A 23,603-nucleotide genomic window follows, 5' to 3' on the forward strand; every position below is an offset into this window, starting at 1 on the left:
TTTGCTGCAGGATGTGGGGTTTTAAGTGACCCAACTAAAATCAAACATCCGATGTATGTATTAACCATTTTGTAAGGAATTGACACATGCACAATCATATGACAGAAAACAGGGATTCATGATTGACTTCAGGGCATCATTGTTGGCTCCAGCTAATGGATAAATCAAATTGAAGAACTGTGATAGATGGATTCATTTTTTTAAATATAGATTGATGATGGTGGCCATGACACATCCAAATATATATTAATGAAGACAATGCGTGCTGGATTAAAGAAAGTAGAAGATGAATTTAGCCTACCCATAGTGTAGTGTTAATTGTGCCCTGAACCATTTAGATATCCACGACCATCTGCAGAGGCCAGATCATGCAGCTTCCAGTCCTCGGCATTGTTTGGAATGCAATTCCCGTCTGTGCTCGGCATTAACTTTAACCAACTTTATTGTTTCTGTAGACAGACCAGTCTTGTGTTTTGTGTATCTCCCCTGTTGAATTATTGATTGCTTTGATTTTAACTCTTTAAGTGGCTTAAGTACTTCACTGCAGTGATGTCAGGGCCCAAACTGGTGGGACAGAAGGTTTTTAATATAGTCCGCAGGCCTCTCAAAGCAGCTGATTGATAGGACAAAGATGTTACTGCCAGGAAAAGGTTTAAGTCTGATGATGATTACATCAGGATTTCTCTGTTAATATTAAGTGTAAAATGCTGTTCATAGAATGGAATCCCAACAGTGCTGAAGGAAACCATTCGGCCATCGAGTCTGCACCGGCCCTCTGAAAGAGCACCCTACCTATCCCCGTAACCCAGTTACCCCACCTAAGCTTTTGGGCATTGAGGGGCAATTTAGCATGGCCAATCCACCTAACCTGCACATCTTTGGACTGTGGAAGGAAACCGGAGCACCCGGAGGAAACCCACGCACACACTGGGAGGACGTGCAAACTCCACACAGTCAGCCCCAAGGCTGGAATTGAACCCAGGTCTCTGGCTCTGTGAGGTAATACTGCTTACCACTGTGCCACGTCAATTAACCAATGTCATTTCTCATGTTGGATGACTCAAACTCTAGGCCAGGTAGGCAGTGGTCTGCAACACAAGAGTTTCAAATGCCTTTTTTTTCAAGGAGCATTTCAATATATATTCCAAATGGTGTTTTAAAATGCAGGAAAGGATTATTTTTGGAGCTTCCATTGCAACGTGTATCTCCTCTCCTGCAGAGCACCAAGTGTATCCTGAAGCCAATATTTATCTACTGCAAAATACATTACCTAACTAGTTAATTTAGCCAAGATTTGTTATGTTAAGCAAGTAAATATGCAAAGTTTTAAAAGACAATGCTACACTGAGAATGATAAACTCAGCCATTCTGGGGGAAGGTTATTGCAGATGTTAATCATGAACGATACTTAAGCTAAAGCTGATATTGGTACCTTTCTCTTGTCTAATATCTTGTTGGAAAAACATACTTGTTGACCTGGAAGGAAAAAAAAATCAACCTCTCTGGACCACATCAATGAGCCAAACTGGCTTGCCCATTATCAACAGTGTCCTGGAATATGAAGGATCTGCTTTGAATATTCGATTATGTCTTGAGTATGAGCTTACTTAGCACCTATTTGGATCCAGCTGGCTCCAATGTCCGAGCATGTATGAGCTCAGACAAGCTCAATTGTAAAGAAACTCGCCATCATCCTTCTTTTCTCCCTCCCCCCTTCTCCCAAAGGGAGATTGTTATTATTGGTTTAGAGACCTTGTGAAGTGTGAACTTGAACCTTGCCTAAAGGCTGGATGCAAAGTTGCCCCTTGTTTTTGAAGGTCTGATGTTTGATGTTGATGTCAGGCTGACATTTACAATTTCGCTCTTCAAATTTTAATGGGAAGCAGCATCTTTTTGTCCAAATCGGGGGAACCGTTCCTAACTGGGTCTGTGGTTTTCTCCTGTTTTATTGTATGTTTTGTAGCCACCTAAGATGGACACTGGGCTACAAAATGGAGAACTGCTAAGGCTGCAGGGAGAAAACAGTCTTAGCAAGGACAAGCAGTTTGCAGAAGGATAATTAGCATTCTGCACGTACAGAAACCAGTTTGTGGCCAGGTACAGAATCTCAGCTAAAGGTGTAAATGGCATCAACGATTTACATAGTAATGAGGTGATCCAGATCCAGGCCCACACAATAGAAACATTTAGGTATGAATGGATACTTTTGAGTAGACGCCCAGACGAAACGGCACCATAAGTATCCATCACAAAGAACCATAGAGACCGCCCCACCCATCGAGAAGCGACCCTCAGATTGGGGGTTTGGAAAATATCGATTGGGAGAAGGCCCAATCGATACACAGCAGGTAGAGAACCGCCCCGAAGAGGCACGGACTTTGGGGGACCTATAAAAGTAGACCCCGCACATGGTCCGGTCTGTTGTTTTGGCTCCGGCTCTCTGCTGTTTTCATCGCTTTGCTGATACATCGCATCCTGACTCCAGTTCCATCACCAGCCGTTGAGCCACCAGCCATCGAACAGTAAGTGTCACCACAACGATCGCTACGTGATCCAGACTTTGCTAGACCCTGACGATTTTAAGACCCTGAGAGTTGCAGACCAAGAACGGGACGAAGGCCTCGCTCCCTGACCTTGCCTGTTCCTGTCTAGATAAGTATTTTAGTCGTTTAGTTTCGAAGTAACGTAGTCTCTTTAGCGTATGCATGTGTATTTATTATATTTGTTATAATAAATATCAATCGTTTGAACTTACTAATCGGTGTACAGATTTATTACTTTGAACCTGACCTTGATGTACTTGTGAGGTGTCTAAATACGGCACCTGGCGACTCCTGAGCAGAATTACATAATCAGAGCCATAGTAGTGTTAAGCACACGGCCTTTAAACGGAGGCGTGTTAATACACTCCAATAAAACGCGTAACACTCAAGTAAAACGTGCAACAGTTTCCAGTTTGAGTTAAAAAGCATGTGGCCATTGACTTTCATAAGGTAATGTAATTGTTCTTAACGTCCTAAATTGCACATAACAGCTGTGTTTGTTTCTGCATATGATGGGAGGTGGTTAGACATCTCGAGTAATTGACCTGAGATGAACTTTGAGACTATGATTGCAGCTTCTGGAAAACTGTAATAAAGTCATAGTTTGATATAGAGTATAGATCAGCGAAGGCTTGTCGGGAAGTGGCGGAGGAGGAGGAGGATCGATCAGGGTCGGTGTGAAGAGGGTTGCTGACGACCAAAAAAATGAACTGGTGTTATCATAACTGCAAAATTGAATTGGAGCTTGTGCAGAATCTCTCAGCAGTGTGATGGTTTGTGCTGTACAGTACACTTTCACTGGCCGTGCCTGTAAAGCAAATTTGGAAGAAGACCCACACGATTCTTTGCAAGTGAGTCGATTAGGTCCAACTCCGTTTTGTTCCGTGTGGCTGCAGTTTACAGCCAAAGTTTGGGTGCCAGATGAGTGCACTTATATTTTTTCTAACAGACCCCTAAGCACCCTCCTTTGTGCTTCAGCTGGGTTGTTATCAATATTGTGCTAAATTGTTGTAAAGGAGGTAAGTGAACAGAGGCCTGCGGATGTACACACACAAATCTTCGAAGGTGACAGAACAAGTTGAGAAGGCTGTTAAAAAGGCGTACGAGTTCCCTTCCTTAATAAATAGCTACATGGATTACAAAAATGAGAAGCAATGCTAAACCTTTATACGGGTCTGGTTAGGCACCGGCTAGGCTATTGAGGGTAAATCTGGGCAGCAGAACGTTTAGCAAGAATGGCAAAACCTTGCAAAGGCTACATTGGAGATTTACTAGAAAGATAACAGAAATTTAGGACATCAGTTATGTGGAGAGATTAAAGAGCAGAGAAGGTTAAGAGGAGATCTGACTGAGGTATTCAGAATCATGAAGGATTTTTTGAACCGTAAATACGGTGAAACCGTTCCAGTGGCAGAAAGGTTGGTAACCGCAGGGCACAGATTCCAGGTAATTGACAAAAAAAGAGGCGACATGAGGGAGAGTACGTTTACGTGGTGAGTTCTGATAAATTTGAAAGTGTTACTTAAAAGACTTTTAACAGGGAATTGAATCAATACTTGAAAGGGAACATTTTACAAGGTACTGGGGGGAGAACAAAGGGATACAACTAATTGGACAGCTCATTCAACAGGCATCTGATGTGGCAAATCGCATATATAAAGTGTCCCAAAGGTCTTCATAGCCAATAGATTACTTATTAAATGTAGTCACTGTTGATTTGTAGGAAAATATGGCAACGAATGCCCACAGGGAAGTCCTTCAAACAACAATGAAATGAATGACCAGACAATCCAATCTTAATGGTGCAGATTGAGGCTTAAACATTGCCAAGGTTACTGGAGCAATTGCTTTGCAGAATCCAAATACTGTGGAGGCTGGAAATCTGAAATTGAGGCGGGATCTACCCGAATGAGGGCAGAGCCCGTAGTGTGCGAGATTAGCCCGGTGTTTCCCGGTGCTCGGAGTGCCGAGAAACACCCTGCTATCTAATGCCCATCGGGATAGATCGGGGACGTCAGCAGGGTGCACCCCGATAAGGCCCACTTAGTTCCGTTTTCTGAACTGAGGAGCTCCGCTCACCACAACTAAATGGCGTCCTGATCTCTTGAGCCCTGGCGCGATCCCCAAACCCCCAACTCACTCTAAGAGGTACCCCCCCACATGCACCTTGCAGGGCATTCCCTCAGCCTGATCACCACTGGCCAAACAAATGCCAGATTGGCACCCTGGCAGTGCCATTGGGTAACCTGGGCAGTGCGAGGCTGGCACCCAGGTGGTGGTGCCAGGCCATCAGTGCCAGGGTGCACAGGTGGCACCGGCAGTGCCAGGATATCACCATTCCCAGAGGGGACAATCCCCTGGAAGACCCCTACGAGTGCCGTTCTGTCTGGTCCCCATCTGTGGAGAGCAGCGCTGAATGATACTCGCCCGAGGTCTCCCAAGGAGAGGGAGGTAGATCTCGGGAACGCATTGCCTCACACCAGTATGCAGCTTTGCCAGGAAGTGATCCCGACCACTATGGGTGGGGATTCACATGGGGGGGCCACATTAGATCTCGCGAGACGTGACAAGACGGGTAGATCCAGAAGTGGGATCACCCGGCACCTACCGGACGTGTTGCTTTTCGGGTGCAACGCGATTGGTTGATTTTGCCCTTTGTGTGCAGTTTTGAGCTCCTTATCTGAGGAAGGATGATCTTGCTATGGAGGGAGTGCAGTGAAGGTTTACCAGACTGATTCCAGGAATGGTGGGACTGTCATATCAGGAGAGATTGAGTCGGTTAGGATATCTTCTCTGGAGTTTTGAAAAATAAGGGGTTATGTGGAACCCATAAAACCATAGAAACCTATAAAATTATAATAGGATGAGACCGGGTAGATGCAGGAAGGATGTTCACGATGATAGGGGGGTCCAGAAACAGGGTACACAGTCTAAGGATACAGGGTAAGCTATTTAGGACCAAGATGTGTGTAGATTTCTTCACCCTGAGAGTGGTGAGCCTGTGGATTTAACTACCACAGACAACAGTTGAGGTCAGAACATTGTATGTTTACAAGAAGGAGTTAGATAAACCTCTTGGGGCTAAAGGGATCAAATGATATGGGGGAAAACATGTTACTGAGCCATGATCATAATGAATGGCGGAGCAGGCTCGAAGAGCAGAATGGCCTACTCTTGCCCTTATTATCTATGTTTCTACTAAGAAACTAAGTTCGAGCAGCATTTGTGGGAAGAGTTAATCTTTCAGATTGAAGACCTTTCTTTCTTCCTTAAGTTCCGAGGAAACATAAAAGATTTTAACTGAGTGGAAGGGAAGGGGCAGGAGAAACAAAGGTGAAGGTCTGTAATAGGGTGGTGCTCAGAGTAGGTTATTTAACAAAAAAAATCATGATACAACAGCAAAAAGAGGGTGGTCACTGACCATGTAACATCCGTATTATTTTGTGCTAAAGTTTCTGGGACGGAACATTTAACTCTTGATCTTCTGCCCCCGAGATGAGAGTACTAACACTGAGCCATGTTGACTGTAGATGCATGGCCTTAGTTATTTTGTGTTCCTTCACTGAGCCTGAAATTACTTGGCACAGGAGCACAGACTCAAAAGTCTGTCACTAGCCCTAATTATCCTAGAAAATAATTAAATCCACAATAGCAATTTAGAAATTACTCCTGTCACTCTTGACCATTTTGTTGTGAAGTTTATTTGTGGCATAATATATTTGCATTGGTAATTTAACTTAATACACACTTTGTGCCATAAATTCCATTTGCAACTCACCATTAATAGCTGTGGCTATATCTTCCTGTTTAGTTGATTTTCCTGTCAGCCTGCTGGATAAATCTACTGTGGGTGGGTGCGAATAGAAGATACCAATAAAGCATTCACTTCACATTTTATTCCTCAATCAATATTGCATTGAGAAAGGTGATTGCAATTGTTCCTATGCAGAAAGTATCAATTTGTGAACGGTTTCAAACGGTTGACGTAAGATCTTAATTTGCTTTTGTGAGCAGATTGTTAAGCCTCTTATTACACAGTAGAATTGTAAGACTCATGCATATTGCTAGAATGCTCTGGAGAATATATTCACAAAAGGAAGGTAAAATTCTGTAGCTAATTTGATTTTTAAAAAAAATAGGAGTATAATCATTTAGTGCCAGTGATTATTCACGGATTCCAGGGGATTATTCATCAGTTCAACTAAAGTTCGCACACTAGGCTAAGAAATGATTACTTGACAAGATGGAATTGTTGATTTTGGATTTTATAATTAGTGTGCAAGAAAACTGTAATTAATAGTTTAACATAAAATGATTTTCTTTTTTCAAAATACTATCAATGGTGACAAATTGTTGGGTGATTTTTCTACTTGAAACATGTTGCAAACCTTCATTGACTGAAGATATATTGCAATGCTATATCAGGTCAGTATCATCCACTCACAAAACAGTTTTTTAATTGTGTAAGTGGCCAGAGGGAAATTAATTGATTAATGTAGAAACATTTAACCATATCTAACTCCCCATCTTCCCTGGTAGAAAAGTGATCTAGCAGAAAGGCCACCTTATTCCTCTTTTGATCCATTCCCCAGCACAGTACACAACGGTTTGCAGTTGCCATTGATCCGACCTCTTTGAAGAAATCTTCCACAGAAATTACCGTTTGATTCTTTTGATTTGATGAATGCCATCATTAATACTTGATAGATAATGAATGTACCTTCTCATGTAAAGATGTGTTAAGTCACATCAAGGTACCTTCATTTATTGCCTATCAATGAGCTGTACAGGGTTTATTCAGGTAATTGAATTCATTCTACAGTAACGAGTGGCTATATGCAACGTTTGCGATTGTTTCTGTCAGATCCTTGGTGAATTTAGGTGTTTGCCTTGTACCGTGCAAACACACTGGTTAGTACTTAGCTGGTTAGAATTCCAGTATTTTCCAGAATGCAATCTTTCTGTTAGTGCAGTCGGTAAATTTCCATTCTCTTTTGCTATAAAGAATCATATAACCAAAAACATTTCAGTATGCGAGAAGTTTATAACATTGGAAGAACAGAGGAATACATATTTAAAGCTTCAATCATCATTTTGTGTTAGACAGCAATTGCTGTCTTCGTGACAGCTATTCAGTAAATATAAGTGAGTGTTTATACATCAACCAGTTTGGTAAACATTGTGCTCACCTTGCCCGTTGTATTAATTCCAGGTAATTCTAACCTCTTCAGCTGCAAATTCTTATTTAATGGATACATCAAATTAGCATCTCATTACAGATTTGGAAAAAACAATTCTGTTTACGAAATCTGTAAAATGATTTGCCCACGAAAAGGTTCTCTCCTATGTAACATTAATTTTTGTAGTGCATCCAACCTATCCTTTTGCTGCTCGAAGATTATAACCTGCTTATATTCTGCATTCTATTTAATGTGGATTAAGAAATAAAGTTCTGCTCATCTTGAAATAAAACATAATTTCTAATATTTGTAAATTTGGTTTAACTTCTTTGTGCAATTGCAGATATTAATGACTTTAATTCCACGCATTGCTTGTGATGATCAAAATGAAGGATGTTGATTGTTCCAGACCGGCCACGTTAGACCAACTAGAGTTTAATAGTGAGCACACTGTTTCCATTTGTGAATGAATCCAGAACAAAGTACAAGCTAAAAGCAAAACTTTTTTTTTTTAGAAGCATTGACTATAGCTCGGAGAGGAATAAGAATGAGATCTCCCTCTCACACTCGCTCTCATACTCGCTCTTTTCCCCCGCCTTTTGACATCTCTTGATCTTGGTTATATAGCTCTCCAACAATCATGGTCAAGGTTTATAAATGAAGAATGGCAATTTGGGCGAATTACTGTGGATTAATTATTTTAGCTTATTTTTCGGATTTCTGGGAGTTAGTCACCATCTTCGGGGAAGGAGAAGTAAAGGGAGGAAATTGTATTTAAACAGAACATTTCCAGAGAAGAAAACGCTTCAATTTGGTCCACAAATGTGAAAGCTAAATAGATGTGTAAATTTGAAAACTTGATTTTCGAATGGTCTAATCAGATTTTTCCTGCTAAGAATATGCTCAATGTATGCCTTGGCTGTGACGATGCATGCGCATAATTAATAAAATTTCTTGCTTGTTTTCAAACAGATTCGTGTCGATGGTCCACCCAATGGTGGTGGTCACTATGAGACGGTCCATGTGATGGTGGATGGACGAATGATTCTCAGGGATATGGGTTTCTCGACAGATCAACAGTACTTGTATGTCATATCGGAACGACAAGTAAGTGATTGGTGGACTAGTATTCCCCTATGCAGAGATTATCTAGGAACGATTTCGCTGCAGTTTTTGCAGTTGCTAATTGCACACTATAATCATATGCGACTGACAGCTATTGATTGCGCATCTGGTAACAGGCCTGACATTAAAGACACTTATGAAGGAATTATTGAGAATGGTCTAATGAAATACTGCAGAACGAGGCTGTCAACCCAGAATATTAATTAGAGCAGAATTAGTGCTGCAGTGCGTGCGAGTTGGGGGCAAGGCAGATGAATGGCTGCTCAAATGCATCTAAACTTGATGCTTGTGTAGGGTGAGATTGTTGTAAGAAGGGGAAGCAAAAGAGGGTAAGATGTGGAGAAACCCTGTGGGATATATCCTCCAACCTCCCCAATTGACCCATCCTCTTCTATAGTGTTGTGCACCTCCTCCTCCTGTGGCAGACAGGATGTGGGCATAAGATCATCATTCCATTCATCACGCCTGCTCCCATGTATTGTGGACCAAGCTTTTCCTGAAGGAAAGAAGTGAGGTGTTTTAAGCAGAGAGGTTGTGTGAAAGATTGCAAAGACTTAGGGAGCTGAGGGCAGCAACTGCGAGGACAGTAGCAGCAACAGCCAGAGCCAGTGGAAGGGGTTCAATGAAGTGTGTAAGGTACTTGAAGCTAACAGACGGGAAGCAGGGGAGGAAAGGTGTGTGCGGATTGTTGCTGCAGGTGGAGTAAGAGTATAACAGGGGTAAGCGCTAGGGGTCTTGGCTCAACGACTCTACTCGGGTCATTAACCTTTTTCCCAGATTGCAGCTTGTACCTTGATCGAACTCTGCAGAGATTGACCTGTCTAATCATATTTTTCCAATGACGCTGCTCTAGTTGAACAGCTGCAGTCCATGCTGGTTAAGAAAGCAGCTCACTGCCACCTTCTCGAGGACAATTAGGGATGGGGAATAAATTCTGGCCGATCCAGGGATGCCCACATCCAGTGAATGGAAAAAAAAACACTCGTCTTGGGAAAGGACAGCTTCCTCCTCCTGATACCCTACATAAGGATGTCAAATATATGGGGCAGAATTTTACGCTCTCCCCAAGGTGGGGTCTGAGGGTGATGTTGGGGGGGGGGGGGGTTCGGGGGAGTGTAAAATTAATTGGATGGGATTTCTCCCCTCCCGCCCAGGAACCTGCCTGCCCAAACCCAGACACGATTTTGCCCTTGGGCGGGTAGGCTTCAGGCAAGAAACCCACCTATTCACCTATTTGTGCCCTTAAATCACTGCTTAAGGGCTGTATCCCAACAAGCCTCAATTTATAGGGGGAGGGAGCAGGTTCGGAGGGGGGTGTGGTCGGGAAAGTAATATTTTCACTTTTCCCCCATCTCGGGAAGGAGGGGCAGAATTCTCCGCTCCCCATGCCGGGTGGGAGAATCGCGGGAGGGCCGGGCGACTCACGAAACGCCTCCCTGGCGCCCCCCGCGATTCTCCCACCCCCCGCTCGGATGGGCCGAGCGGCCTGCCGTTTCCGACGGCGGCAACCACACCTGGTCGTTGCCGTTGTGAACATGGGCGCCAAATGTTGGTTTGAGGCTTGTGGGGGGCGGAGAGGGGAGTGAGCACCACGGCCGTGCTCGGGAGGGGACTGGCCCGCGATCGGTGCCCACCGATCGTCGGGCCGGCGTCTCAAAGTGACGCACTCTTTCCCCTCCGCCGCCCCGCAAGATCAAGCCGCCACGTCTTGCGGGGCAGCGGAGGGGAAGGCGGCAACCGCACATGCGCGGGTTTGAGCTGACAGCCGTCATGACGTCAGCCGCGCATGCGCGGGTTGGAACCGCCCAACCTGCGCATGCGTGGCTGACGTCACTTAGGCGCCGCCGTAGGCCCGGCGGCCGAGAGTTACGGAGCGCCGCTCCTAGCCCCCCGGGTGGGGGCGAATAAGGTGAGAGGAGTGGCCTCCGAGGCCGTCGTGAAACTCGTCCGAGTTCACGACGGCGTTCCCGATTTATCGCGGGAGCGGAGAATTACGCCCGAGATGTCCCCACCCCACCCAGGCATCCCCATTCCCTCCTGTCCCCGGGACTTATCTTTTTCGAAGGTCCTGGGACATAGTCCCAGGCAGAGTGTTGCAGTTCTGCTTCTGACCACTGCTGTGCTGTGTCTGGCTGGGTTGGAGATTGGCCTATGGCTCTCGCAGGCAGGACCTCTGCCCACCCGAGGAAGGAGGTTCTGTCCAATGCCAATCGATGCTTAAGTGAGCGTTAAATTGCAGAGGAGTCAGTGGCTGCGTGTTAGCCACTGATTCCTGTGATGGCAAATGCGGATTGCTCGCCTCTCTTAAAATTCTACCTGCGAGTCTGGAGGCTCTTACTTCACCAGTTGTTCCTGATGTTCATAACAGAATTATATGCAGTCAAAGAGTGCCTTGTTTTTGGGAGGTACAGGCTGCCCTTCAATGCAGTCGGTGATTCCCGACATACAATGCCTCACCTTTCAATTCAATGAGCAGCCAAGAATTTCCTAGCAACTGGCCTGTTTTCATTAACTGAGAGCGCATAGCACAAACTTCGCTCATGTCTCTCGCTCACGTGATCTGGTGAAATTCCAAAAAACTTGGTCAAAATAAATTGCTCCGTCATCGTGGTTTAGCTTGTCTTTTTGCAACTAGAGAGTTGCACTTGTTGCAGAACAGCCCCTTCGTGGTTATGAACAGTTTCTAATATTTCTAGGAAAGTGACTGTCTTGTCAAGACTCCCTTCCTCTATTCTTCACTGTTGTCTATTTTCACTCCGCTTCGTGCTCTGAAGCCAGTTCAGATTCGTATGGAAATACTTTAGCCATCTCTTGACAGAAATGAATAGTGAGTAAAGCGATTTGGGCTGAGGTTATTCATGAAGGCCCTGCCTTCTCAACCTTGCCCCCTTGCCTGTGGTGTGTTGGTCCTCAGGTTAAATCTTTGCCAGTCAACTCTCCCCTCAAAGGGTAAAGCAACCTATGGCCATCTGGGTCCATGGCAGCACGGTAGCACAATGGTTAGCACTGTTGCTTCACAGGTCCAGGGTCCCAAGTTCTATTCCCCGCTTGGGTCACTGTCTGTGCGGAGTCTGCACGTTCTCCCCGGGCCTGCGTGCATTTCCTCCGGTGTTCCGGTTTCCACCCACAGTCCAAAGATGTGCAGGTTAGGTGGATTGGCCATGTTAAATTGCCCTCGAGTGTCCAAAAAGGTTGGGTGGGGTTACTGGGTTACGAGGATAGGGTGGAGATGTGGGCTTGGGTAGGGTGCTCTTTCCAAGGGCCGGTGCAGACATGATGGGTTGAATGGCCTCCTGCTGCACTGTAAATTCTATGATTCTATGGCGACTTTACTTACTTTACTATGCCTCATGTACCAACTGGGAAAAGCTCTAGTACAGTATAAGACTGAGTGAAATTGTACATATCTATTCAAGGATAAGTGTCACCTAATTAATTTACCTTCCTGTGGTTATTATAATACCTGAAATTCAGGGCTTCGGCATTGTGCTCTCACTTTTCAGAAAAAAGGGATTTGACAGAGTGACATAGAGCATGGGGATTCTCATGCTGTGTGTCAGCTCTATAATCATGGGTGTCAGTGAAATGGACTAATCTGCTTATATCCTATAAACCAGATTTCCCTTGCCTTGCGTCACTCCCGACATGTTTACTGCTCTAACTGTCCGTGTAAGTACAGAACCAGGGCTGCAACAAAGCACTTCAACCAGTCCAACATTGATTCAGCAAACTCCTTTGCGTGTTCCCCTTTTAACCAGCTGCACGCACCTTTTCTTGTGCTATTGCACTGCCTTTGAATAGGAATGATGTGTGTATCTACGCATTGGAAAGATGACTAACTTAAATGTTGCATTTCTTAAATTGCCTTGTACAAAGGAGTCTACCCTTTGTAGATTTCATGCTAAAACAATTTGTCTGACCTCTGAGCGGGTAACCCTCATCTCACATGATTCTATTTTTCCACGGTTTAATATATGCCACACCCCTCAGCATTTGTTCTACACAGCACATTCCTGCATCCGAGTGTGCAGTTTGAACAGGGCATCGTCACTGGAGTCAGTACCCATCTAATATGACTACAGTGGGTGAATTCCACCCCAGTTTAAAATGAGCTTGTAAACTCTCTCATAGACCACTATTGGTTAGTTTCTTGTTGTGGTTTTACGGTCAAACCATCAAAGGAGTGCTGTGAAATGGCGAGCAACAATGAAAACTGCAAAAACTACGAAAAATGTTTCTTAAAAAGATCGAATGAAATACAATTTTTCAGCACGGAAACAATCTGTTTAACCCATCCTTCCTACACATGAGTTTGTTTCTCTCGTTTGCTTACCAAATCCAGAACAAACCATGCTTTCATTTTAATACCCAGGAGAATGGCGAATAGAAAAATATGCAAAGAGAAATAAAGCTGGGTAAGATATGATGAGAATAAATATTTATGGTGCTGTTCAATTGAAAAATATTCTTTCTGTGGCCCAATTTCTCTTGTAGTTAAAATGTTCAGTTGATAAATTTTCTCCATTAACCTCAAAAGTGTGCACATAATCTACAATATTTCCATACTTGTATATTGCACGTTTCATACAGAGATTTCATTTAATGTGCAACTGCAATGACTATAGTGACATTTTGTGGAATGATTAAAGAGGAGGAGCAAGATCAAGATAAGTGACGCACATAATTAACCAAATCTTTGGCAAGTGAAGCCAAACTAAGCAGTCTTTGGCAATCACTCGCATCTTTGACCGTACACTTAGCAGGTGTTTCCGGGAGGCGTGATCGATCCTTGGATTCTAGGTCACGTGTATTCCTTTCTCAGGCTCCTTTCCCGGGCCGCCTCTTGCTGTCGGGTGTCCTTGAAGAATTGTGTCCCTTCATTCAGGAGGTTCCTCCAAGTAGGCCTCTTCTGAGCAAAGATGTCTATATTAGATTGCTTGAGGTAAGCCTTCAAGGTGGCTTTGAAGAGCTTCCTTTGTCCTGCTCTTGCTCAGAAGCCTTCCTTGAGCTTGGCAAAGAAGGTTTGCTTTGACAGTCGGGACTCTGGTATTCTAAGCGGAGTTGGTTTTGGATGATTATGGCCGCAATACCAGTACTCTTGGCTCCTTCAAAGATGCTGATGTTAGTATGCCTGTGCTCCCTCTGTTGCAGAGAATCCATTTCGGACAGCACTGATGGTACCTTTCCAGGGTCTAGTGGTAGTTCTGAGCCGTACAGAAGAGTTGGAATGGTGACTGCCATACACTAGGATCTTGGTGTCAGAACGGATGTCACCATTGTCAAAGATTGGATGCAATGTTTGATCTCTGCTTTAAAGGAGAGGTGGCTCCCCAGCTATGGGAAAAGTTTCACATTTGGTAGAGTTTCTATGTTGATCGTGATGGGGGAAGAGACCAGATCTTACCCTGTGGCGGCTTGAAGCTTCTTGAGGTTGAGACGGGGACCGGTTCTTTGGTACACTTCCACGAAGGTGTAAAGCATGGCTTTGGATTCTCATCTGAGGGAGTGGAGATGGCAATGTCATCTGCATACTGAAGTTTCACGAGCAATGTCAGTGTTGTTTCTTCTTAGATTTCAACCGGTTGAGGTTGAAATGTTTTCTGTCCATCCAATGGATGATGTCCACTCCATTCAATAAGATCATGGTTGATTTTTATGTGGACTCAATTCCACTTATCCAGCCGCTCATCTTAATTTGTTTACTGTTCAAAAATCTATCTGTCTTTGCCTTAAAAGCATTTAACGAGGTAGCCTCAACTGCTTCACTGGGCAGGGAATTCCACAGATTCACAATGCTTTTTACTTTTGGTTGATTCACAGATATTCAGTGTCTAGCTCTTAACTCTGCTCCTCCATCAGTGGTAACACATCTCTCTTTACATATGCTCAAACAATCATCGAACCAGTGCCCTCCGCCGCTATATTTTTAACCTGAACTTCCACAATTAACAGTGGATCTTTGGACTTCTCTACCACAGAAGGAAATGAATTCTTAGTTGCTGAACATATTCGAGACTGAGATTGATGGATTTTTAGGCCTCTTGGTGGTCAGCAAATTGAAGGAATGATATGGGGAGGTGGGATTGAAGTTGAAGATTATTCATAATCCTATGTTGTTTGCTGGAACATAATCCTATGCTGATTCCTGGAGCAGGCTTTAAAAGGCCGAATGCCCAATCCTGCAGCTCTTTCTTGTCTTTCTCTAAAGGATTCCTTACCACTCTCTGTCATCTCTCTTCAACATAATAATAATTGCTTGTTGTCACAAGTAGGTTTCAATGAAGTTACTGTGAAAAGCCCCGAGTCGCCACATTCCGGCACCTGTTCGGGGAGGCCGGGAATTGAACCCGCGCTGCTGGCATTGTTCTGCATTGTAAGCCAACCATTTAGCCCACTGTGCTAAACCAGCCCCTCATTTACAGGTGTTTCAAATTCAAACTTGACATGATCACAGCTGAGATTCATCTTTTTTCCTGCCCCACACGTTTCAACGTAGGTGGTGTTCTGCACAATAGGCCTTTCACCTGGACTTCCTCCTTCTTAGAAAAAATGAGAGCTCATTAATAATATAGATATCTCCCTGAGCAGAATTTTGAATTATGACATTCCAGTACAATGCCCTTTCTCCATAAATTCCTAATCTAAGCTTGCCAGACGCTCCAGAGGTTTTCAACAAAAACAACTCCAATTCTTGGAATAAGAGTAGAAGCATGTTGACAATATACACAGATCCATCAGACTCTGAATAGAGAAAAGTGAGCTCTGTGTTTGGACCGTCTGACTGTGTTTTTGGAATTATCTGTTATTGTGCCAGTTAGTTCATTTAAGAACAGCAAATTGTGATGCTTTTATTGCCTTTGTTTAAAAAAAAAGCATTTCCTCATGACCAGTCCATAATACCTTTCCTCACTGGAGATCGGTTCCATTTCCAGTGAAATTGAACAAAGCTGTTAATAATTTTAAAGGGTGTAGTAATTACCAGTTGTATCTGCTGTAAATGCTTTTTGATAAACCTTTTGTGAAATCCATTACAATAACGAGCCTTGCTTGATGGTGCTGATGTACTATAAACCGGCTCTGGTTTTTGCAAGGATCCTTGAGTCTGTTGTGTAGTTTGGTGTTGTGCAGATTTAGAATTTTACGAGTGCAATCTTTTATTCTGGTGGGTGGTCATCCGTTTAACGCCTCACTTCACCTGTTTGCTGCAAAATGAGAAACTTTCAAAGTCTTTTGTTTTTTCTCCCCCTGAAGAGCAAGTACAGCCATGTGCACATATATAGTGTGGCAAAGGTTTAAAATCCCGGGCTAAATTCTCCATTTGAGAGACAACGTTTGTCTGCCGCAGCTGAATTGCGCCTGTTTTACCCTCCCATCCCAATCCTTAGGCATGCCAGTTTGGGTGGGTGGTTCGATAGCGAGGTCCTGCAATTCATTCCCCACCCCCCCAGTGTGGGGGAGACCGAAAGGTGATCCCCGTCAAGAAGCCCCCCAGAAGAGAGACCCCTGTCTGGCTGTCTGCAAGCTAGAGAGCAGTCCAAACCGAGGCAGTGGGAAAAAAATATCTGCTTTAACACTCACCTGGGCAATACACCTGCTAGTTCAGGCAAAGGAAACAGCACCTGTCAATCCCTGGAAAGAGAAAACCAGTTAGCTGGGTTTAACCCGCTCAGATCTGCAAGCTTTTCATTCATTTCTGTTTGATGTTGATGTTACTGGGATGTGATTGACAGCTTCCACACACTCCCAGTTGTCAGTATTTTTCCATTCATTTCCCTTCACGCTTGAGTAACTCTGACCAGTCTTTATACACATTAAGCTTTGATTGACAGTGCCTGGATCACTTCAGACAGAATTAAGTGCTTCCCATTCACCTCCTGTCACGGTCGAGTCATTTTGAAGTGGTCAGCTAGATACTGACAGCAGATAACTCAGAGGACCAGAGAATCAAGACGGCCTGGAGAATATGATGCCTGCCACACATGGATGCAAATGGACCATTAAGAAGCACAGGGTGCAAACCTCGATACCACGAGCATCGGAAATGGGTGCTGTTACAACCTGTCCTATTGGCTGGGACAATTGGTTACCCCATGTTAATTGGGGAATATGAGCTCCCCCAATGAGGGTGGTGGTGGGGCAATCATTAGCAGCGCAGCTGTATAAATAGAGCTCGCCATTGTGGTACTGGCTAGAGAGGGGACTACTGGCCCTGTGTATGTATTGTTGTAAATAAAGTGACTTCCTGTTTGACTCCACAAACGCGTGCTGGATTCTTCGTGGCCCTCACAAGCGCGGATCTCATTATCTTCACAATGCTGGATTCTCTACCTCGACGGTATCTCCACTGCGGTGGCATGAGGAGGAGAATTCAGGCCCCTGTTTCATGCATTTGCTATTTAAGTGATCCCATGCCTGCATTGCATGCCTGCAAGTTGACTCAAGGTATGTTGTTGCTTCAGTAGGACATCCTGCAGCAAAATGTTGCTCTTTGTTTTCTCCCCTTTCTTGAACTCTTCCACTCAGTGTGCCACTGCCTGCTGGGATACCGTTCCATTGACATTTGGGAGCCCTCTTGTACTTTTTTCCAAGTTCCCACATTCTTGCTTCACCCTGGATAACCAGTGCCAGCAGGCAGCTTTATTATGGAAACCATCATCGTCAAGCTTCTCCTTTGATGCATGCCTTACGTGCATATTCCATTAGGGCATGATTCAAAGTGGGAAGCCTGAGCTAAATATCACCCTTTCCCTACCTTGGGTGCATTGAGGTTATCTGCAATGCCTCAGTCACCACCTTCGTGAAATCATCTACTTCAGCACAGCCTGAGAATCCAACCTGTAACCATCAGCTTTGCACAACTTAGCACTTATACATGCTCATTTATCCATTAGCTACAGACTCTAACCAGCTCATATTTGCTTCCACTTTTCTCCTAAAGCTTGCTTTCCATTAAAATACAGAACCTTCAGTCTGTAACCCCTAATGCTGTTAGCCACGTGTTTCTGATAAATTTGATTAGAATGAATCTTTATATATTTAAGTATATTCTACTTTCCTTGGTTTTATTGTGAAGTGAATTGGAACCATGTGGCCTGAATAGCAGTTTTCCCCAGATGGAATTTACTATGCTGATTTGAGTAATTCCTTTGCATCAAATGGTCGGCAAACTAGCTTCAGGCTCTTAAGTATGAGAGTATATTAGGCAGTCTCCATCAGAATTACTGTGCCCTACCTGAACTGTGCAGTTCTCTTCAGTTGTCATTAACATGTCAAACTGATGCCTTTCCTATAATTCCATCCGACTTTTGAAGCATGTCAGGCTACTGTGGACTGCAGGACATTCCGGGACATAAGAAAATCATTTTTGGAAATGGGGACCTGGATTTTCACCGCCCTGGAATAACAGGGGGGAGCCCTTTAAAAATGGATTTCTGGGATGCCTGACCCGTTCTCAACTCTGATTTTTGGGAGTGCATTCAAAAGATGCTTCGGGCACTCCTGTTCTAACTTTCTCCATTGTGGAGATAGGCAGGTCCTACGCCTCTGTATTTTCTTAGTGTTGGGCCAGGTTTTTAAAAGGTTGTGGCTCGCAACCCCACCCCAGGAGTTCGGAATCCTAGTCTGCATAAGGGGGCCTTTTTAAAAGGCAAATTCAAAAGGTCCACTTTGTGGCCCCTGTCTTCACTTCTCAAACTGGGTCCTCTCTAGGTGCATGAACCTTGCTACTTTTCCTGGCAAGCTTTGTTTGCTCTGCACCATTGAATCATCACCTGGTCTGGCTCACAACTCTCCACGTACATGTCTCCAACCGCCGACGGCAATAGAGAGAAGTGCTTAAGATTTGTCGCCAGCAATTCACCATTGCGCTGGTCTCTAAAGAGCTGCCATTGGCTATGCAGTCGCGTTTTGTGGCCAGCTGTCGAGTAGGGCCAAGCTAAGAAGCTGAGGTCACAGATGAACCAAGAAAAAGTGGAGGCGTGGCCAGTCGGTTTGGTCTCTTCAGCAGTAAGACTGTGCCCTGAAGCAAGAAGTGTTTTGTCAGCTTCAACGCCCACGTGTTCTTTCACTAACATTGAAAACTACTGACAACGAAAGCAGAGTGAATTAGTGTTCCACCACATATATTCCTCACACAGTCTTTTCCTGAGCATCGCAGCATCAATTCTCAGCTCCCTTTGCATCTTCCTGAGAGCCTCCAGACCTGTGCGTCAGAGAGAAGACCGCAAATGCTCTTCCACACCGCCAAACACAGGTGTGGAATTGCTTGAACGGAATCTTTAGCTCTCCATTATATAGCTACCAGATGTATTTTTTTCCATATATTTAATATTAGTATTGATTTTTTTCTACTTGCCTTGTTTGTGCTTCCTAATGCAAAACCAGAGATGGTGCAGCTAAATTTTTAAAGTCCTCCTTGAAGCAACATAATCAATGTAGGGACTTGCTGTGTGAAGATTTACTGCTCTGTTTCCTTGCTTCTGACTGCATTAGCACATGGATACACTGAACAGATTTTGCCAGTTGATCTATCTTATGACATACAAATACTCTTCAGATCTCATTTAGGTACTCATTTACATTTCGGTTTTTGTCAGATGTTGGCCTCTCAATTCTGTAATCAGTCTACTGAAGTACTTTATCAAGGCTTTCTGACTCCACGTTTTGAGAGTCACATTTACAATTAGTTAAATTCCCTTCATAACATCAATGCCCAGCAAGTGTGCTGTTAGCTGAATGTAGACTGCTTTGGTGTCAAGGTAATGGAGATGCCCATGGCTCATTTGTCTGCCTTTCAATCTAAAATGGGATCTATGGAAACATGAAATCTTCAGGGGAAAACACAGGGAAAAAATTAATTGAAAAAGCATTCCACATTTTAATTGGAACTCAATTTCTCAATCATCAGTCTGGGATGATGTAACCTTTTTTTTTAAATAATAAGAAAAATCCAAATATAATCTCCACTTATTGGCTGCGTTGCAGGCACTGAACCCAGACTGTTTAAAAAAAAAAAACAATTTTAAGATGAGAGATAATGCAACACGTGTTTAATGATTAAATTCAACGTTGAGCATTATTTAAAAGTTTCAACACACACAGGAAGTGACAATTTGCTCCTCAACAAACTCTTCAAAGCCCCAGCCTTAATACAATCTGAAGTTTGTGGACATGTGCTATGTCAGCCATTGTGAAAACAACAGTCCCAAGTTAGCCAGTTTTGTTTCTTGAATTCCTACTATTTTCCAAGCAACCTCTAACCCTCTTGAAACTTTTTTTTTGGATGCACATTTCAAAGCGTTTCAGTTTCCTGGAACAAGGCTCCATGGGGTTGGGTGGCCCGTGAGCAGGCATGTCTTGACAGTGTCTTTCATGTGTGCCAGCTGCCTGCCAGCAAAATGACCCGACCCCTTTCGGTAACTGCCTGGTAGTGGAATGAAATAGCATTTTCAGGTTCCCCTGCAGCTGTGTGAGATTACCACGGGAGCCCTTTCAACAGAAGAAACATTCGGGGCAAAACAAATTAGTAATGCTCTGACACTGGACAGTTGTACTTGCTGCTTCTGAAAGTCAAAACGTTATGCAACCCTAAACTTTGGAAAATAGGGTACCTGGATCCTAATTGTGTTTCTCCACTGTTCCTGGTCTTCATGTTTATTGATGTAAAATTGCTCTGTAGTCTGGGAATGAACATTTTGTGTGGAAATCTCACTGACCTGATTATCAATTTCTTTTCGAGGGATATTGCAGACAGAGACCGGTGGTCACACTCTGCAGTTTCCATTGAACTATTCTAAAACCAAATGCTTTGTGAAGTTATGGCAACAGATACTGCTGCGTCATGGCGCCAAGGACCCTAGTTCGATCCTGGCCCTGGGTCACAGTGTGTGTGAAGTTTGCACCCCCCCCCCCCCCCGCCCAATGCCTGCGTGTGACTCACCCCCACAACCCAAAGATGTGCAAGGTAGATGGATTGGCCACGCTAAGTAGCCCCTTAGAATTTTTTAAATTAAATTATGGCGCTAGAAAAATTAGAAAATAAGAGGAGTAGGTCATTCAGCCACTTGAACCTGCTCTGTAGTAATGTTGAGGCTTTGAATAGTTTGTTGAGTAGCAAATTCCAAATGCCATATCACTTCCTGTATACGTTGGACTCAATGTTTACATAGTGTTCAACATCAAACTCCATGATTGAACATCTGCTGTGTTATCTCTCATCTTAAAATATATATATTTTTATAAGTCCTATAAAGATGGGTTTAGTGCCTGCAAGACAGCCAGTAAGTGGAAATCACAGTTGGATCATGGCTGATTCTCCATCTCAAAGCCATACTCCCACGCTCCCCTTGATGCGGTTTAGAGTCTAGAAATCTATCTATTTCCTCAACTATATTCAGTGACTCCTTCCCCAAAGTGAACGGACATCTCATTTTGCAACATTTAAAAATATGTGTCAGCAAAATTACGCTTTATCCAAAATGCCTATTCAAAAGAAGATTCTTGTGTGCTAATGCTGAACTGAATGTTTCTACAAATAAGTACCTTTAAATCAATAATTCCAACCCAATTAATTTGCATATTTAATTATATCTTTAATTATTCAAAGCCAGGAATATATCTGCTGCAAGTTTTAGTGGAACTCGAGATAAAATTACACATTATTTACAATGCTGGACCAGGGAAAATGAATTGCAGTAAGTTTGCCAATAAAACAATTGAAATGCAAAATTCTCTACTTCCTCCCATTACTCAGTCGTAACCTGGCTATGTAGGAATGTAATTTACAAGATGTATTTATTAAAGCAATTTGGGCAGAATTTTCCATTCTGGAGACGGAAGTGTCGTGGTGGATGAATGAGTTGGTGTGATTGCTGCTCAGCAGCTGGTCTGATGAACCCCGGCGATCATCCACTTTGATCATCCACTTTTCAGCTCATTAATTACGCATCAGTAAGGAGCTTGGCGAATCTGATGGTGGGATGACGGGGATTCATCCGCACCACTGTTATCGCATGATCGAAGGTCTTGTCCCCATATTTAAACAGCACCAGGACACACATTCGCTCATTGCAGCTTAAGGGGTTGTGTTGTTCAGGTTCTTCATGCCTTCTGAAAGAGCCAAGCCCTCTGCTCTACAGTTAAGTGAGGCCTTCCGAGGGATTCGCCTCCAGGCCATCCAGGAAAGGCAAGAGGTCATCATTCCTCAGGATGGGAACAGCAGGTCCTCCCACCTGACTCTGCCGGTTGGGAGGCGGTTGCTGGGACGGTCAGCAACTATGAGAGACAAAACAAAAGCGCCACCCTGGAGTGCAGAAAGGAATGAATGACCTGAAGTGCTCTACCAGGATAAGTGAAATTTCTACTCGCTCCAGTTCACACACTGTTAAGGGCATCAGGTAATGGGAGGGTTAGAGTCCACAGGGGTGTCACACATGACCATCAGACTGTCATCAGCACTGAAAGTCTTAGTCAATTTAACCTAGCCATTTTATACAAAATCCTAGACTAATAGAATCTTGAAATGAAATGAAAAATGAAAATCGCTTATTGTCACGAGTAGGCTTCAATGAAGTTACTGTGAAAAGCCCCTAGTCGCCACATTCCGGCGCCTGTCCGGGGAGGCTGGTACGGGAATCGAACCGTGCTGCTGGCCTGCTTGGTCTGCTTTAAAAGCCAGCGATTTAGCCTGGTGAGCTAAACCAGCCCCTTAAGAATCTTAATCCCTTACTGGAGAGGGCTCAGTAAAAACAACAGGTATGCGTGCTTCTGAACTGCTCTGCTCTTTCATCCAGGGAGTCGCAGTCAATCCACCAGGACAATTTCTTTTTTAGTTCCCACTCTCCCCGTGTATGCCGTTGAACGATAGAAGTTTGTTTCTTTTGGTGACATTAGAAATGCCTGCAAGAGGGCAGCATGGTAGCACCGTGGTTAGCACTGCTGCCTCACAGCGCTGAGGGCTCGGGTTCGATCCCGGCCCTGGGTCACTGTCCGTGTGGAGTTTGCACATTCTCCCAGCATCTGAGTGGGCCTCGCCCCCACAACCCAAAGATGTGCAGGATAAGTGGATTGGCCATGCTAAATTGCCCCAAAATTGGGGAAAAAAAATAATTGTGTACTTTAAAATTTAAAATAAAAAGACATGCGTGCAAGAAAGGAATGAGTGTGTGATGTCAGAGGTGTGTGCTCATCGTGATGAAGTTGTCTACTTCCCTGTGAGGATTTTACTTTGTTCCTTAACAGATTCCTCGTGGTGCTTTACAGGATTCTTCTGTAAAGGCACAGTGCACAACTCTATGGAATTTGTTGCAGGACTCTGCATTCATTGACTAAGGATATATAGAAAGGATTGGCCTTTTGTGAGCTGGATAACTTTGAGGATTGTGATGCTACGAATGCGATGGTTTGGCATATCTCCAAGTCCTCAGTAGGATCTATGAAGGGAAGAAGTTGGCATTAATTGCTGTATCAATACTGACTGGGCCACGTTTCTCCCAAATGCCATAGTAACGCAGGACATAAACTTGGCAATCTGTCAGTGAATACAGGGTCTTGAGTGCCTGTAAATAATCAAATGCTGATCCTACTGAGCCGCTCTCTGTGAGGACATTACGAACATGGAGCTTTTGAGTGTATGCTGTAGACTAATGGGTCACTCTGTTCTGATGTCTGAAGGCCTATTGGGGCTCAGTAGGAGATGATGTCTCTGCATTATTTATAAATGTGAGTTGGCGATTGGTGAGATGGTGATTTTCAGATG

General features: G+C 43.9%; 1 protein-coding gene across 3 annotated transcripts in view; it reads left to right on the forward strand.

Moving 5' to 3' along the window:
* The window catches only part of LOC119978730 (plexin-A2-like), a 512,723-nt gene that overhangs the window by 204,131 nt on the left and 284,989 nt on the right, over nucleotides 1-23,603 (forward strand). For all 3 annotated transcript variants that reach the window (XM_038820560.1, XM_038820562.1, XM_038820561.1), the window contains one exon: nucleotides 8,696-8,830. In XM_038820560.1, the coding sequence (XP_038676488.1) occupies nucleotides 8,696-8,830 (135 nt within the window). The remainder of the gene's footprint in view (nucleotides 1-8,695; nucleotides 8,831-23,603) is intronic.

This window comes from Scyliorhinus canicula, chromosome 15 (genome assembly GCF_902713615.1).
Source record: "Scyliorhinus canicula chromosome 15, sScyCan1.1, whole genome shotgun sequence".
Classification (NCBI taxonomy): Eukaryota; Metazoa; Chordata; class Chondrichthyes; order Carcharhiniformes; family Scyliorhinidae; genus Scyliorhinus; species Scyliorhinus canicula.